This window comes from Metopolophium dirhodum, chromosome 1 (genome assembly GCF_019925205.1).
Source record: "Metopolophium dirhodum isolate CAU chromosome 1, ASM1992520v1, whole genome shotgun sequence".
NCBI lineage: Eukaryota > Metazoa > Arthropoda > Insecta > Hemiptera > Aphididae > Metopolophium > Metopolophium dirhodum.
This window is the reverse complement of record NC_083560.1, coordinates 137685676-137704598: the sequence shown is the minus strand read 5'-3', so window position 1 is coordinate 137704598 and position 18923 is coordinate 137685676. Positions and strand designations below refer to the sequence as shown.

At 44.8% G+C, this 18923-nt stretch overlaps 1 protein-coding gene across 1 annotated transcript; it reads right to left on the bottom strand.

The window, feature by feature from the left end:
• Positions 1-17181: 17181 nt before the first annotated feature.
• On the bottom strand, positions 17182-18646 carry LOC132935496 (uncharacterized). Its single transcript, XM_061002069.1, has 4 exons — positions 18110-18646; positions 17750-17872; positions 17494-17690; positions 17182-17388 (listed from the first exon to the last, which is right to left on the bottom strand). The coding sequence occupies exons 1-4, from the start codon at positions 18143-18145 to the stop codon at positions 17232-17234; spliced, it is 513 nt and encodes a 170-aa protein (XP_060858052.1). The 5' UTR covers positions 18146-18646; the 3' UTR covers positions 17182-17231.
• Positions 18647-18923: the final 277 nt, after the last annotated feature.

Sequence of the window (18923 nt, the reverse complement as noted above, 5' to 3'; positions counted from 1 at the left end):
TTGAATTTTTTTTTACGTAATTAATTACCTAATTTTGCATTTTTGGAGACGGTAATGAACGCTGTCCACGATTCGACGCAGTCGGATTGCCTACCCGCACCACTGAGGTGACTTACCTGCTAGACACCCTAAAAAGACGGTTACTAAATGATTTGCATAGAAGCCGAAATGTTTTGAATTTTTTTTTACGTAATTTATTACTTAATTTTGCATTTTCGGCGACAGTAATGAACGCCGTCCGCGATTCGACGCAGTCGGATTACATACCTGACGACGTGACCCGGCCGTCGCACATTGTCCGCTATCCGATGAAGTCGGATAGCCTACCCTCATTACTACGGCGAACGTCATTCGAGGTGACTGACCTGCTAGACACCCATAAAAAGACGGCGGCTATATGATTTTCATGGACCCCCGAAATGTTTTAAAATTATTTTCACGGTAAAGAACGCTGTCCGCTATCCGACGCAGTCGGATTGCATACCTGACGACGTGACCTGGCCGTCGCATATTGTCTGCTATCCGACGAAGTCGGATTGCCTACTCGGACCACTGTGGTGACTGACCTGCTAGACACCCTAAAAAGTCGATGGCTATATGATTTGCATAGAATCCCGAAATGTTTTTCTTTTTTTTTCTTTTTTCGGCGGCAGTAATGAACGTTGTCCGCGATTCGACGCAGTCGGATTGCATACCTGACGACGTAACCCAGCCGTCGCACATTGTCGGATTCCTACCCTTATTACTACAGTGAACGTCATTCGAAGTGACTGACCTGCTAGACACCCATAAAAAGACGGTGGCTATATGATTTGCATAGAAGCCCGAAATGTTTTGAATTTTATTACTTAATTTTCCGTTTTCGGTGACAGTAATGAACGTTGTCCGCGATTCGACGCAGTCGGATTGCATACCTGACGACGTGACCCGGCCGTCGCACATTGTCCGCTATCCGACGGAGTCGGATTGCCTACCCGCACCACTGAGGTGACTGACTTGCTAGACACCCTAAAAAGTCGGTTACTATATGATTTGCATAGAAGCCCGAAATGTTTTGAATTTTATTACTTAATTTTCCGTTTTCGGTGACAGTAATGAACGTTGTCCGCGATTCGACGCAGTCGGATTGCATACCTGACGACGTGAACCGGCCGTCGCACATTGTCCGCTATCCGATGAAGTCGGATAGCCTACCCTCATTACTACGGCGAACGTCATTCGAGGTGACTGACCTGCTAGACACCCATAAAAAGACGGCGGCTATATGATTTTCATGGACCCCCGAATTGTTTTAAAATTTTTTTCAGGTTTCACGTTTTCACGTTTTGAACGTTGCATACCTGTTGCCGAGACATATAAGTCCAACATCGAGGTAGGTGACTGACCAGCTAGACCCCAAATAAATCGAGGTGGCTATATGATTATCCGAAATATTTGAATTCTATTACTTGATTTGGCGTTTTTGAAGGCAGTAAAAAACTTACAGCTCTCCTGTTAACTAATCCACTATCCTTATCACAAATCCACCATTCTTATCATTAATCCAACATCCTTATCAGCAATCCAAAATCTTTATCACTTATCCAATTTTCTTATCAATATCCACCGTTCTTATCATATCACCCATACACCGCGTCGGCTTCGGTTGACGACCAGACCACAAGACCACTGCGGCTTCCGACATCGAAAACACTCATAACCAACACCGGGGGGTCTGGGGGTCTCCCCCAGCGACGCTCGGAGAGCTAGTCTTATAGTATAAAACAGAAACCCGAGGGCGCGGCCTGTGGCGAATTTCCGAACCAGCGTAAGAGACTACCAATGAAAGAATTCGACGGGCGGTCTCCCGGCGGCGGCGGAGCCGTCGCCGCGTTATCACTCCTTCTTATCACTTTTCGCGATTTCTTTCGATATTTTCAAAATTTCTTCACATTTCGAGTTTTCTCTCCTGACCTGCTAGACACCCTTAAAAGACGATTGCTATATGATTTGCATAGAAGCCCGAAATGTTTTGAATTTTGCATAATTTTTTTTCACGTAATTTATTACTTAATTTTGCATTTTTGGCGACAGTTGTGAACGCTGTCCGCTATTCGACGCAGTCGGATTGCATACCTGATGACGTGACCCGGCCGACGCATATTGTCTGCTATCTGACGAAGTCGGATTGCCTACCCACACCACTGAGGTGACTGACCTGCTAGACACCCTTAAAAGACGATTGCTATATGATTTGCATAGAAGCCCGAAATGTTTTGAATTTTTTTCACGAAACTTATTACCTAATTTCGCGTTTTCGGCGACAGTAATGGACGCTGTCCGCGATTCGACGCAGTCGGATTGCATACCTGACGACGTGACCCGGCCGTCGCATATTGTCTGCTATCCGTCGAATTCGGATTGCCTACTCGGACCCCTGAGGTGACTGACCTGCTAGACACCCTACCCTTATTATTACGGTGAACGTCATTTGAGGTGACTGACCACCTAGACACTCAAAGATATACGACGGCTATATGACTTGCATGGACGCCTGAAATGTTTTACAATTTTTTTCACGAAACTTATTACCTAATTTCGCGTTTTCGGCGACAGAAATGAACGCTGTCCGCGATTCGACGCAGTCGGATTGCATACCTGACGACGTGACCCGGCCGTCGTATATTGTCTGCTATCCGACGAAGTCGGATTGCCTACTCGGACCACTGAGGTGACTGACCTGCTAGACACCCTACCCTTATTATTACGGTGAACGTCATTTGAGGTTACTGACCACCTAGACACTTAAAAATATACGACGGCTATATGACTTGCATGGACGCCCGAAATGTTACAATTTTTTTCATGAAACTTATTACCTAATTTCGCGTTTTCGGCGACAGTAATGAACGCTGTCCGCGATTCGACGCAGTCGGATTGCATACCTGACGAAGTTACCCAGTTGTCGCACATTGTCCACCATTCACAATCCACTATTCTTATCATTAACCCAGAATCCTTATCAGAAATCCAAAATCTTTATCACTAATCCACCATCCTTATCATAAATCCACTTTTCTTATCAAAATCTAAAATCCTTATCACTTAATTTTTTCACAGATCCCTATCACTAGACCTCTGTTTCACTCATACACCCCGTCGGCTTCGGTTGACGACCAGACCACAAGACCACTGCGGCATCCGACATCGACAACACTCCTCACCAACCACGGGGGGTCTGGGGGTCTCCCCCAGCGACGCTCGGAGAGCTAGTCTTATAGTATAAAACAGAAACCCGAGGGCGCCCCCTATGGCGTTTTCCCGTACCAGCATAGAGGATAATGGAGGGAAAACAGAGAACCCGCCAATGGGACGGTCGGGACGCGGCGGCGGAGCCGTCGCCGCGCTATCACTTCCGCCTTATCACTTTTCGCGATTTTTTTCCAGATTTTCAAAATTTCTTCACGTTTTCGAGTTTTACCCCCCCCGGGGGTCCCCGGGCGGCCCCGCTCGGACCTTATTCGCGTTCCCCGCTAAATTTACGTACCGCGCGCGGCCGCACTCTTTTCCCGGCGGGCCCGCCGCGGTGGCGATCACGTGCGGACCGAGCGCCGCCGTCGCGCGCGTTTTTTGCCTTTTTTTTTCGAGAATTCGAGTTTTAGCCCTCTTCGAGGCGTCCGCCCTCCCCGTTCGTGACTTATTCGCGTTCCCCGTTACGTTTATAGGTCGCGCGCGGCCGTACTCGAATATTTTAGAGCGCCGCGGCGCAGAAAACGATAGCGGAAAGCGCGGCGTCGTCGCCGTCTTACCGATTTTTCCGACTTTTTCGACTAAAGTCGCGTCTCGCCGCTCTCTCGAAAGTCTCACCTCCCCGCCGACGTGATATTCGCGTTCCCCGCTGAATTTCTAGGCCGCGGGCGGCCGGACTTCGTCCGGGACGAGTCCCGGGGCCGCGGGACGACGCCGAGAGTGGAGTGCTGATATCGCCGCCGTCGAGTAGGTATTACTATATACAGGCATGAATACGTGCGTCGGAGGGTCCGATTTTTTCGCGTTTTCGACGTCCGAGGGTGGCGGAGCCGGTCGTCCGCTGCCCGATGCGGTGGGATCGCCGGCTCAAAAGCCCTCCACGGACGCCGGGACCGCGTTCGCGATTCGCCGGGACGGCGAAACGGCTTAAGAGTCATAGATTCGACGCCAGTTTCCAACTCTGTAGGTAGGTAGGTAGGTAAGGCGTCGGTGCGGATGACCCGGGGAGTTATGAACAGTTATGAACGTTGTCCGCGATTCGACGCAGTCGGATTGCATACCTGACGAAGTTACCCAGCCGTCGCACATTGTCCGCTATCCGACGAAGTCGGATTGCCTACTCGGACCACCGAGGTGACTGACCTGCTAGACACCCTTAAAAGACGATTGCTATATAATTTGCATAGAAGCCCGAAATGTTTTGAATATTTTTTCACGTAATTAATTTTTCCGTTTTTGGTGACAGTAATGAACGTTGTCCGTGATTCGACGCAGTCGGATTGCATACCTGACGAAGTTACCCAGCCGTCGCACATTGTCCGCTATCCGACGAAGTCGGATTGCCTACTCGGACCACCGAGGTGACTGACCTGCTAGACACCCTTAAAAGACGATTGCTATATGATTTGCATAGAAGCCCGAAATGTTTTGAATTTTTTTTCACGTAATTAATTTTTCCGTTTTCGGTGACAGTTATGAACGTTGTCCGCGATTCGACGCAGTCGGATTGCATACCTGACGAAGTTACCCAGCCGTCGCACATTGTCCGCTATCCGACGAAGTCGGATTGCCTACTCGGACCACCGAGGTGACTGACCTGCTAGACACCCTTAAAAGACGATTGCTATATGATTTCCATAGAAGCCCGAAATGTTTTGAATTTTTTTTCACGTAATTAATTTTTCCGTTTTCGGTGACAGTTATGAACGTTGTCCGCGATTCGACGCAGTCGGATTGCATACCTGACGAAGTTACCCAGCCGTCGCACATTGTCCGCTATCCGACGAAGTCGGATTGCCTACTCGGACCACTGAGGTGACTGACCTGCTAGACACCCTTAAAAGACGATTGCTATATGATTTGCATAGAAGCCCGAAATGTTTTGAATTTTTTTCACGTAATTAATTTTTCCGTTTTCGGTGACAGTAATGAACGTTGTCCGCGATTCGACGTAGTCGGATTGCATACCTGACGAAGTTACCCAGCCGTCGCACATTGTCCGCTATCCGACGAAGTCGGATTGCCTACTCGGACCACTGAGGTGACTGACCTGCTAGACACCCTTAAAAGACGATTGCTATATGATTTGCATAGAAGCCCGAAATGTTTTGAATTTTGCATAATTTTTTTTCACGTAATTTATTACTTAATTTTGCATTTTTGGCGACAGTTGTGAACGCTGTCCGCTATTCGACGCAGTCGGATTGCATACCTGATGACGTGACCCGGCCGACGCATATTGTCTGCTATCTGACGAAGTCGGATTGCCTACCCACACCACTGAGGTGACTGACCTGCTAGACACCCTTAAAAGACGATTGCTATATGATTTGCATAGAAGCCCGAAATGTTTTGAATTTTTTTCACGAAACTTATTACCTAATTTCGCGTTTTCGGCGACAGTAATGGACGCTGTCCGCGATTCGACGCAGTCGGATTGCATACCTGACGACGTGACCCGGCCGTCGCATATTGTCTGCTATCCGTCGAATTCGGATTGCCTACTCGGACCCCTGAGGTGACTGACCTGCTAGACACCCTACCCTTATTATTACGGTGAACGTCATTTGAGGTGACTGACCACCTAGACACTCAAAGATATACGACGGCTATATGACTTGCATGGACGCCTGAAATGTTTTACAATTTTTTTCACGAAACTTATTACCTAATTTCGCGTTTTCGGCGACAGAAATGAACGCTGTCCGCGATTCGACGCAGTCGGATTGCATACCTGACGACGTGACCCGGCCGTCGTATATTGTCTGCTATCCGACGAAGTCGGATTGCCTACTCGGACCACTGAGGTGACTGACCTGCTAGACACCCTACCCTTATTATTACGGTGAACGTCATTTGAGGTTACTGACCACCTAGACACTTAAAAATATACGACGGCTATATGACTTGCATGGACGCCCGAAATGTTACAATTTTTTTCATGAAACTTATTACCTAATTTCGCGTTTTCGGCGACAGTAATGAACGCTGTCCGCGATTCGACGCAGTCGGATTGCATACCTGACGAAGTTACCCAGTTGTCGCACATTGTCCACCATTCACAATCCACTATTCTTATCATTAACCCAGAATCCTTATCAGAAATCCAAAATCTTTATCACTAATCCACCATCCTTATCATAAATCCACTTTTCTTATCAAAATCTAAAATCCTTATCACTTAATTTTTTCACAGATCCCTATCACTAGACCTCTGTTTCACTCATACACCCCGTCGGCTTCGGTTGACGACCAGACCACAAGACCACTGCGGCATCCGACATCGACAACACTCCTCACCAACCACGGGGGGTCTGGGGGTCTCCCCCAGCGACGCTCGGAGAGCTAGTCTTATAGTATAAAACAGAAACCCGAGGGCGCCCCCTATGGCGTTTTCCCGTACCAGCATAGAGGATAATGGAGGGAAAACAGAGAACCCGCCAATGGGACGGTCGGGACGCGGCGGCGGAGCCGTCGCCGCGCTATCACTTCCGCCTTATCACTTTTCGCGATTTTTTTCCAGATTTTCAAAATTTCTTCACGTTTTCGAGTTTTACCCCCCCGGGGGTCCCCGGGCGGCCCCGCTCGGACCTTATTCGCGTTCCCCGCTAAATTTACGTACCGCGCGCGGCCGCACTCTTTTCCCGGCGGGCCCGCCGCGGTGGCGATCACGTGCGGACCGAGCGCCGCCGTCGCGCGCGTTTTTTGCCTTTTTTTTCGAGAATTCGAGTTTTAGCCCTCTTCGAGGCGTCCGCCCTCCCCGTTCGTGACTTATTCGCGTTCCCCGTTACGTTTATAGGTCGCGCGCGGCCGTACTCGAATATTTTAGAGCGCCGCGGCGCAGAAAACGATAGCGGAAAGCGCGGCGTCGTCGCCGTCTTACCGATTTTTCCGACTTTTTCGACTAGAGTCGCGTCTCGCCGCTCTCTCGAAAGTCTCACCTCCCCGTCGACGCGATATTCGCGTTCCCAGCTAAATTTATAGGCCGCGCGCGGCCGTACTTCGTCCGAGACGAGTCCCGGGGCCGCGGGACGACGCCGAGAGCGGAGCGCCGATATCGCCGCCGTCGAGTAGGTATTACTATATACGGGCATAAATACGTGCGTCGGAGGGTCCGAGTTTTTTTCGCGAATATCGCGTTTTCGACGTCCGGGGGTGGCGGAGCCTGTCGTCCGCCGCCCGAAGCGGTGGGATCGCCGGCTCAAAAGCCCTCCGCGGACGCCGGGACCGCGTTCGCGATTCGCCGGGACGGCGAAACCGCTTAAGAGTCATAGATTCGACACGAGTTTTCAACTCGGTAGGTAGGTAGGTAGGTAAGGCGTCGGTGCGGTTGACCCGGGGGTCGTGGTTTCGATGCCGGCCGCCGGGAATTTCGTTAATTTGCGGCGGCCGTGATATTTCGGAATTTTTTTTTTTCGCGTTTTTTTTTTTCGTCATTTTCCTTTCGCCATCACTTTCGCCTTATCGTGATATACGGATTTGACGAAAATTTGACGTTTTTTTTTTTTAAATTCGAGTTTCACCCCTTTTGAAGACGTCGGACCTCCCCGTCGAAGACTTATTCGCGTTCCCCGCTAAATTTATAGGCCGCGCGCGGCCGTACTCCGTCCGGTACGAGTCCCGGGTCCGCGGGACGACGCCGAGAGCCGAGTGCGGAGAACGCAGCCGTCGAGTGGGTATTACTATATACAGGCATAAATACGTGCGTCGGAAGGTTCGATTTTTTTCACGAATATCGCGTTTTTGACGTCCGGGAGTGGCGGAGCCGGTCGTCCGCTGCCCGAAGCCGTGGGATCGCCGGCTCAAAAGCCCTCTGCAAACGCCGGGAAAGCGTTCGTGATTCGCCGGGACGGCGAAACGGCTTAAGAGTCATAGATTCGACACCAGTTTTCAACTCAGTAGGTAGGTAGGTAGGTTTAGGCGTATGTGCGGATGATCCGGGGGTCGTGGTTTCGATGCCGGCCGCCGGGATTGGAGAGATAATTTGCGGCGGCCGTGTTAATCCGGAATTTTTTTTTCACGTTTTTTTTTTTTCGTTATTTTCCTTTCGCTATCACTTCCGCCTTATCACTTTTGATGAATTTTTTCAAAATTTCTTCAAAATTAGTGTTTTAACGCCTTCGCGCACCTCGGACGGCCCCGTTCGGACTTTATTCGCGTTCCCCGTTAAATTGTGAGGCCGCGCGCGGCCGTACTTTGTCTCGGCCCGTCCCGCCGCGGCCGAGACGACGTGCGATAGGAGTGCCGCCGTCGCCTGCGTTTTTCGATAATTTTTTCGAAAAGTCGAGTTTTAACTGTTTTGGAAACGTCTCACCTCCCGTTCGCGACTTATTCGCGTTCCCCGTTAAATTTATAGGCCGCGCGCGGCCGTACTTGAATATCTTAGAGCGCCGCGGCGTAGAGAACGATAGCGAAAAGCGCGGCGTCGTCGCCGTCTTACCGAGTTTTCCGAGTTTTTCGACTAAAGTCGCGTCTCACCGCTCTCTCGAAAGTCTCACCTCCCCGCCGACGTGATATTCGCGTTCCCCGCTGAATTTCTAGGCCGCGGGCGGCCGGACTTCGTCCGGGACGACGCCGAGAGTGGAGTGCCGATATCGCCGCCGTCGAGTAGGTATTACTATATACAGGCATAAATACGTGCGTCGGAGGGTCCGATTTTTTCGCGTTTTCGAAAAAAACCAGCCGGTCGTCCGCTGCCCGATGCGGTGAGATCGCCGGCTCAAAAGCCCTCCGCGGACGCCGGGACCGCGTTCGCGATTCGCCGGGACGGCGAAACGGCTTAAGAGTCATAGATTCGACGCCAGTTTTCAACTCTGTAGGTAGGTAGGTAGGTAAGGCGTCGGTGCGGATGACCCGGGGAGTTATGAACAGTTATGAACGTTGTCCGCGATTCGACGCAGTCGGATTGCATACTTGACGAAGTTACCCAGCCGTCGCACATTGTCCGCTATCCGACGAAGTCGGATTGCCTACTCGGACCACTGAGGTGACTGACCTGCTAGACACCCTTAAAAGACGATTGCTATATAATTTGCATAGAAGCCCGAAATGTTTTGAATTTTTTTTCACGTAATTAATTTTTCCGTTTTTGGTGACAGTAATGAACGTTGTCCGCGATTCGACGCAGTCGGATTGCATACCTGACGAAGTTACCCAGCCGTCGCACATTGTCCGCTATCCGACGAAGTCGGATTGCCTACTCGGACCACCGAGGTGACTGACCTGCTAGACACCCTTAAAAGACGATTGCTATATGTTTTTCATAGAAGCCCGAAATGTTTTGAATTTTTTTTCACGTAATTAATTTTTCCGTTTTCGGTGACAGTTATGAACGTTGTCCGCGATTCGACGCAGTCGGATTGCATACCTGACGAAGTTACCCAGCCGTCGCACATTGTCCGCTATCCGACGAAGTCGGATTGCCTACTCGGACCACTGAGGTGACTGACCTGCTAGACACCCTTAAAAGACGATTGCTATATGATTTCCATAGAAGCCCGAAATGTTTTGAATTTTTTTCACGTAATTAATTTTTCCGTTTTCGGTGACAGTAATGAACGTTGTCCGCGATTCGACGCAGTCGGATTGCATACCTGACGAAGTTACCCAGCCGTCGCACATTGTCCGCTATCCGACGATTGCCTACTCGGACCACTGAGGTGACTGACCTGCTAGACACCCTTAAAAGACGATTGCTATATGATTTGCATAGAAGCCCGAAATGTTTTGAATTTTGCATAATTTTTTTTCACGTAATTTATTACTTAATTTTGCATTTTTGGCGACAGTTATGAACGCTGTCCGCTATTCGACGCAGTCGGATTGCATACCTGATGACGTGACCCGGCCGACGCATATTGTCTGCAGTCTGACGAAGTCGGATTGCCTACCCACACCACTGAGGTGACTGACCTGCTAGACACCCTTAAAAGACGATTGCTATATGATTTGCATAGAAGCCCGAAATGTTTTGAATTTTTTTCACGAAACTTATTACCTAATTTCGCGTTTTCGGCGACAGTAATGGACGCTGTCCGCGATTCGACGCAGTCGGATTGCATACCTGACGACGTGACCCGGCCGTCGCATATTGTCTGCTATCCGACGAAGTCGGATTGCCTACCCACACCACTGAGGTGACTGACCTGCTAGACACCCTACCCTTATTATTACGGTGAACGTCATTTGAGGTGACTGACCACCTAGACACTCAAAAATATACGACGGCTATATGACTTGCATGGACGCCCGAAATGTTACAATTTTTTTCATGAAACTTATTACCTAATTTCGCGTTTTCGGCGACAGTAATGAACGCTGTCCGCGATTCGACGCAGTCGGATTGCATACCTGACGACCGGCCGACGCATATTGTCTGCTATCCGACGAAGTCGGATTGCCTACTCGGACCACTGAGGTGACTGACCTGCTAGACACCCTTAAAAGACGATTGCTATATGATTTGCATAGAAGCCCGAAATGTTTTGAATTTTTTTTCAAGTAATTAATTTTTCCGTTCTCGGTGACAGTAATGAACGCTGTCCGCGATTCGACGCAGTCGGATTGCATACCTGACGAAGTTACCCAGTTGTCGCACATTGTCCACCATTCACAATCCACTATTCTTATCATTAACCCAGAATCCTTATCAGAAATCCAAAATCCTTATCACTAATCCACCATCCTTATCATAAATCCACTTTTCTTATCAAAATCTAAAATCCTTATCACTTAATTTTTTCACAGATCCCTATCACTAGACCTCTGTATCACCCATACACCGCGTCGGCTTCGGTTGACGACCAGACCACAAGACCACTGCGGCATCCGACATCGACAACACTCCTCACCAACCACGGGGGGTCTGGGGGTCTCCCCCAGCGACGCTCGGAGAGCTAGTCTTATAGTATAAAACAGAAACCCGAGGGCGCCCCCTATGGCGTTTTCCCGTACCAGCATAGAGGATAATGGAGGGAAAACAGAGAACCCGCCAATGGGACGGTCGGGACGCGGCGGCGGAGCCGTCGCCGCGCTATCACTTCCGCCTTATCACTTTTCGCGATTTTTTTCCAGATTTTCAAAATTTCTTCACGTTTTCGAGTTTTACCCCCCCGGGGGTCCCCGGGCGGCCCCGCTCGGACCTTATTCGCGTTCCCCGCTAAATTTACGTACCGCGCGCGGCCGCACTCTTTTCCCGGCGGGCCCGCCGCGGTGGCGATCACGTGCAGACCGAGCGCCGCCGTCGCGCGCGTTTTTTGCCTTTTTTTTTCGAGAATTCGAGTTTTAGCCCTCTTCGAGGCGTCCGCCCTCCCCGTTCGCCCCTTATTCGCGTTCCCCGTTACGTTTATAGGTCGCGCGCGGCCGTACTCGAATATTTTAGAGCGCCGCGGCGCAGAAAACGATAGCGGAAAGCGCGGCGTCGTCGCCGGCTTACCGATTTTTCCGACTTTTTCGACTAAAGTCGCGTCTCGCCGCTCTCTCGAAAGTCTCACCTCCCCGTCGACGCGATATTCGCGTTCCCAGCTAAATTTATAGGCCGCGCGCGGCCGTACTTCGTCCGAGACGAGTCCCGGGGCCGCGGGACGACGCCGAGAGCGGAGCGCCGATATCGCCGCCGTCGAGTAGGTATTACTATATACAGGCATAAATACGTGCGTCGGAGGGTCCGATTTTTTTTCGCGAATATCGCGTTTTCGACGTCCGGGGGTGGCGGAGCCTGTCGTCCGCCGCCCGAAGCGGTGGGATCGCCGGCTCGAAAGCCCTCCGCGGACGCCGGGACCGCGTTCGCGATTCGCCGGGACGGCGAAACCGCTTAAGAGTCATAGATTCGACACGAGTTTTCAACTCGGTAGGTAGGTAGGTAGGTAAGGCGTCGGTGCGGTTGACCCGGGGGTCGTGGTTTCGATGCCGGCCGCCGGGAATTTCGTTAATTTGCGGCGGCCGTGATATTTCGGAATTTTTTTTTTTCGCGTTTTTTTTTTTCGTCATTTTCCTTTTGCCATCACTTTCGCCTTATCGTGATATACGGATTTGACGAAAATTTGACTTTTTTTTTTTTAAATTCGAGTTTCACCCCTTTTGAAGACGTCGGACCTCCCCGTCGAAGACTTATTCGCGTTCCCCGCTAAATTTATAGGCCGCGCGCGGCCGTACTTCGTCCGGTACGAGTCCCGGGTCCGCGGGACGACGCCGAGAGCCGAGTGCGGAGAACGCCGCCGTCGAGTGGGTATTACTATATACAGGCATAAATACGTGCGTCGGAAGGTTCGATTTTTTTCACGAATATCGCGTTTTTGACGTCCGGGAGTGGCGGAGCCGGTCGTCCGCTGCCCGAAGCCGTGGGATCGCCGGCTCAAAAGCCCTCTGCAAACGCCGGGAGAGCGTTCGCGATTCGCCGGGACGGCGAAACCGCTTAAGAGTCATAGATTCGACACCAGTTTTCAACTCAGTAGGTAGGTAGGTAGGTTTAGGCGCATGTGCGGATGATCCGGGGGTCGTGGTTTCGATGCCGGCCGCCGGGATTGGAGATAATTTGCGGCGGCCGTGTTAATCCGGAATTTTTTTTTCACGTTTTTTTTTTTCGTTATTTTCCTTTCGCTATCACTTCCGCCTTATCACATTTGATGAATTTTTTCAAAATTTCTTCAAAATTAGTGTTTTAACGCCTTCGCGCACCTCGGACGGCCCCGTTCGGACCTTATTTTTTCGAAAAGTCGAGTTTTAATCGTTTTGGAAACGTGTCACCTCCCGTTCGTGACTTATTCGCGTTCCCTGTTACATTTATAGGCGTAGAAAACGATAGCGGAAAGCGCGGCGTCGTCGCCGTTTTACCGATTTTTCCGACTTTTTCGACTAAAGTCCCGTCTCACCGCTCTCTCAAAAGTTTAAATTTGTTTAAATATTTATTTTACCGGGTCCGCGTCCCCGTTCGCCCACTTATTCGCGTTCCTCGCTAAATTGATTAATATATTTACTTGGAGGTATATTATATACCTACTTGGTATATTTTTTTTATGCGTTTTTGTTTTTCGTCGGGAGTCGCGTTTTACCCCCTCCCTCTAAAGTCTCACCTCCCTGACGGCGCGATATTCGCGTTCCCCTCTAAATTTACCCCCGCCGGAGCGAAGACGTTAAGAGCGGACGGCCGAGATCGCCGCCGTCGCTTCGTTATTACTTATAACCATAGGTATACAGGCATAAATATATGCGTCGAAGCGTTCGATTTTTTTTCGCATATTTATAGAGTTTGTACAGTGCTGTTGACTTTATATACAATTATATTTGACTACGTTATATTATGACATATTATACATATATCTATATATATCGATTAACAGGGAAGTCAGTTGGTAAATTTAGATGTGTGGATTTATTAATTCACATAGGTAGGTATTTTTCGGCATTTATTGCTTAGGTTAAAATATATTATTCATTAGTCATTAATACAATTTTTATATTACACCTTAAAGCGAGATATTTGGTCGAGTTGATTCAATAGCTACCTATGAGCCTACCTAGCTGACACCACGAGCAGTATGTGCTTTCGACAATGTTGTCCGTGAATATCCACACTATAATATTTGTTGTGGTTGTTTTGCGTAATTAATATACATAAGTATGTGTATATTGTGTGTTTGTGGGTATGTGTGTGTGTGTGTGGGTGTGCAATATATCACTGCAATACCACGTAGTTGTTACAGTATGACCAGTAGATTATGATTATACGCATTCGTCCTCGGTGGTGTGGCGGTGTGCGGGGGACAACTTTAGCGACGCGGTGCGCGTCCGTGTCATCCAACGTCATCTTGTGACCGGCGCTCTCGCAACGCACGTCTACGAACACAGAAAAATCTATAAAGTGATAAAGTTTGTTGTTTAGAGCTTTTCTCTGTGTTTTGGTGTGCTTTGTTTTGGGCGCTTTTCATACCGGTGAGTACAAGTCAAGATAGGCACTATAATATTCAGATTACCTTTTCCGCACACACGTGTATTCGCGGTAGCGCGTGCCGTTTAACTACTTACACACACATCGTTTTCCGTTATTTTGACCACGTCGCTTTTTTTGTTTTTGACACCGCAGTTTCATTGTACTTTTTTAACTTTTTTATAGCCGCATTCGTATTGACAATTATCAATTGCTCTGATCGACGTAAGCCCGTTGGCCGTTTCGGCGCGTTACCATTGCGGTGACTATTATTTACGTTTTTAGTCGCTTTAGCATATTTTTACGCAAACAGTTAGGTGTGCTACGATGAGCTGGGTATGTCATTTTTCACATTTTCCAATTTTCTCTTACGTACACTACAATGTAAGGTGTATACCTATTAATTCTAAAAATACCACACGAGTCGCGTAGGTACATCAACACTGATAACAGACTGATACCGTCGTTATATTCGATTACAACGAGTTTTTCATATTATTTACTATTTAGTATATTTTACTTTTTACTTATATAAATCTTATAAATCAGATAATATAGATTTATTGAAGGAAGTAGGTTATTATAACCTGTTCGTGATGTCTTTAGGCTATTCAATATGGTCAAACGCTGCATTCTATGCGGAATCGTGGACGACATCAACGGCGTTTCAGTACACGGGTATTTACGATTTCACACAACACGTCAATGAATATCAATGTAATAAAATCAATAATATGTCACCTTTAGATTTCCGAACGACGTGCGTCGTCGTCTTGAGTGGGTGGCATTTGTGGTGGCCCAGGGTTTTGCTGTGAACCACGCCTCCAAAGTGTGTTCAAGGCACTTTATTCCGGGTTCTGACTACCTTGTAGGAAATGCACATCGCCGCCGTCTGTTGCACACAGCAGTGCCGTCTTTGGTGAGTATAAATTTTATTATGGTGGACCTCAACACTGTCACTATTACTGTCATGTACTCCAGTAGTATATATTTGTATGTTCACAGCCAGCTTTTCCACGGTAAAAATTTTTTTTCAAGGGGGAATGTCCCCCTTGGAGCACTCAGATTTACCGTGTAACACATTTCACACTGATTGTTAGTAAATTTTACCTCAAAAAAATGTACTGTATTTCATTTTTACTCATGTTGGTTACACTGATTTTTTTAATAATGATAAAAACATTATTTATTATTTACAATAATTTTAAGCTGATTGCTGATTATTTTTTTCATATTCAGTTACTAATGATCCATCGTTCACTCAAGTCGTGTCTCATTTTTCTTTATTTTCTCAAAGTTTTATTAAATTGTATAAGTTATTTAATTTCTTCAAAAATGAATTTTCAAAAATGCGCAAACGATGTCCAGTCATTGGTCGATCAAATACGATTCAATTCAACGCCAGCGTATCCAGAATTCTCTGCATTTGTATCTAGGTTACGATCTTTTAAAAGTTTTCCTCCAAATACCGGTCAGAATAAGTACAAGCTCTCAGAATGCGGATTTTACTATATCAATCTCGATGACGCAGTTCAATGTCATTGGTGTGGAGTAATTCTACATAGTTTTGAAATCGATGATAATTGTTTTATAGAACATACCCGATTCTCACCAAAATGTTTATATGTATTATTAATGAAAGGTAATCAGTTTGTTCAAAAAGTCTTAAGTAAATATTGTAAAACCGAAGTTATTTGTAATTGTGAAACCGGTTCGTACGACACCATTTGTTAAATCATGTTTTTTTTATATAATATACTGTTTATAATATTTGCTGTATTGAATAAAAAAAAAAAATAAAAAAAAATTGAATGTTTTATCTTAAATGTTTTATTATTCGATTTAATATCTTGTGGACGTATAGCCTAGCGGGTTAGTGCGTATATAATAATTTAAAATGTTTTTCAGGTATCAGGTTAGTAAGTATATGTAAATTCCCTCTCTAGTATGCACTAATTCGCTAACTGTACGTTCACATTTTTTGCATTTTTTTTTTATCCGAGTTTTTAGTATATAATATGACTGCAAAGGAAAAAACTAACAGTCCAATGTATAACTCCTAACAGTTATATCCTACTTTTTATTGTGTACTTTTTTAGCAAAAAAAAAACTTCATTATGAGTCCACCAATAATTGTCTGTAAGTCTACATTCGACATCCGAGCTTTTAACAAGAAAAGTATTACAGTTGGATTACTAATTAATAAGCAGATTTCAATTATTTTATTATTAGAATGTAAACTTTCAAAGAAAATTATTACATTAAGTTTAGAAGAATGGTTCACACTGATGTCTGAATCTAATTACAATTCAATTATTAATAACCTAAATACCAGGGTGAGGCGTGTAAAGATTACCGATTCCTTTTCATATTCAATTAATGTTAAACAGAGTTCAATTACCCTACATCTAAACGAGGAATATATTACCTTGACACACGTAGATTTGTACCGGCTTCGTCAATTACAGAATTTGATTGATTTGTATGTGGTAGACAAGCAAAAACGTTTAGCAAATTATCAAATTACTTTCAACACTGCATATGACCTAATTAAAAATGATGTCCGTGGTCTGCCATCCACTTGTCAAAGGAACGAATTTACCAACCAATATATTCAAAACTATGATTTTAATTATTATAATCATTTACAGAACGATGACACATCGTTTTTATATGAAATATTACAATTTCATTTTAACACATTGTCCGATATGATTTTACAAGATCTAATAATATAAAATATATAAATATGTTTAATAATTATTTATTTAAAAAATAAAAACTTTTTTATTCAATAATAAACTTGCTTTTTTTTCTTAAATTACATGTTACCTTTAATCATAAAGAATAGTTTTAATGCGTTTTAGTTTCAAATTTTATGTTTTCAGTAAATAAGTAGATTAAATTTTGATAGTACAGAATTGATAGCAATGTTTCAATTAGAAATTTTTTTTCTCAGACATACTATATAGTTTATAGGTTTATGTTTTCCAAGACCTTTGAGTATTGAACAAATAAAAACATACATGTATAATAATATTTTGTTTTATTAAATGAAACTCATTTTTCCGTATAATAATCAAACAACCGTCTTGCTTTTAATAGTTTGACGCTTTGGATCGGTTAGTAATTTATCAAATATAATTTGCATTGTCTCATTAAGACCAGTATGAAGTGTTTGATCTTTTGATTCGTCGGTCGTGTACAATCTAACAGTAGCTTCACTGAACTTCCATCTATTACAACAAATTATTTTATTTAAAAACAAAAGAAGTAAATAAAATCAGTAAAAAAAAAAACAGATTCAGCAATAGTTTTTAAATTTAAACCAATGTATTTACCTGTCCTTTACTGGTACATTCTCGATGTTAGTAACCTTATAATGACTTAGCACCCAAAGATCCTTTCCTTTTTCTTCAAAAGGCGTCTTTATTGTCACAACGCCATCTCCTTGTCTGAATGTTAGCGAATTAAATACTTCAACATCAAAATCTTCTGATCTCAAGCGTTCGCTGATATTATCTCTGTATGATGCATTCTATAAAAAAAAAATAAATTATTTATGCTATCATTAGGAAAAAATATTATTTTTATTACCATTTTATTCTGCTTCTTTTTCATAGGTTTTTTAACACTTGTTTTTTCTGCAGAACGTTTTGATCCAGGTTTTGTTTTTGAAAAAGACGGTCTTATATCAATTGATTCGCTAAAATGTTCATTCTGTGAAACATAAAACATAGTATATTATTTTTTACTGTTTTTTCCATTATATATTTTTTTCTATGTCCCAAGAATTATACCCAAAGCGTTGAGTAATGTTACGACGCACTTCCAATATACTATGTTATAATCAGTCATTTAATATTATTTTAAGAATTATAACCATAGCGTTGAGTGGTGTTACGACCGGCCTCCAATTTTCTATGGTTATAAGATATTTAATAAGTAGTTACTAACCTCTGAATCAGTTGAAGCAATTGTACGGTACGACATTTTATTTTGGTAGTATTTCTGTTGAACTGAGCTTCTTGTCCTGGGATGAAATCTTGAAGACTGGTGAATATTAGAGAATACCCTCTGTCTTTTATACACAGATTTTTACCACTACTTCAATAATTAAGTATACAAATGGTCATAGCCTTACATTATAGAAACCTGCTAAAACATGAACATACAGGTACAACAGCAAAATCACATTACATGACTTTAAATTGACGCTAACATAACCTATCCCAGCCAAATGTTTATGACATTCACCTTTTACCATGGTCAATACCCTCCTTGAATAAATTTCTACAATAACCTTACCTTAGATGGGTGCTGAAACATGTTCATATACAACAGCAAATTACATTACATGAATTTAAATTATTACAAACAGGATTTAAAATAAATTAGAATGTATACATTCATTCTCAAAAACCAATTACATTATATGAATTTTAATTGTTGCTAACATAACCTGTCCAGCCAAATGTTATCACATTTACTAAATGTCAATGTTTAGAATGTATACATTCATTCTCAAAAACCAATTATATTATATGAATCTAAATTGCTGCTAATATAACCTGCTAAGTCAAATGTTTTCACATTTACTTAATGTCAATGCCATTATAATATTAAAACAGGATGTAAAATAAGTTGAAATGTTTAAATCCATCACAAAAAATTCTAATGAGAGAAGAGAGGGTTATTTTCGGGTATAAAACCCAGAATTTCTTAGCTTATCGTCATCAGTTCAAGCAACAGCAGTTCCAAGAGCAGCCAG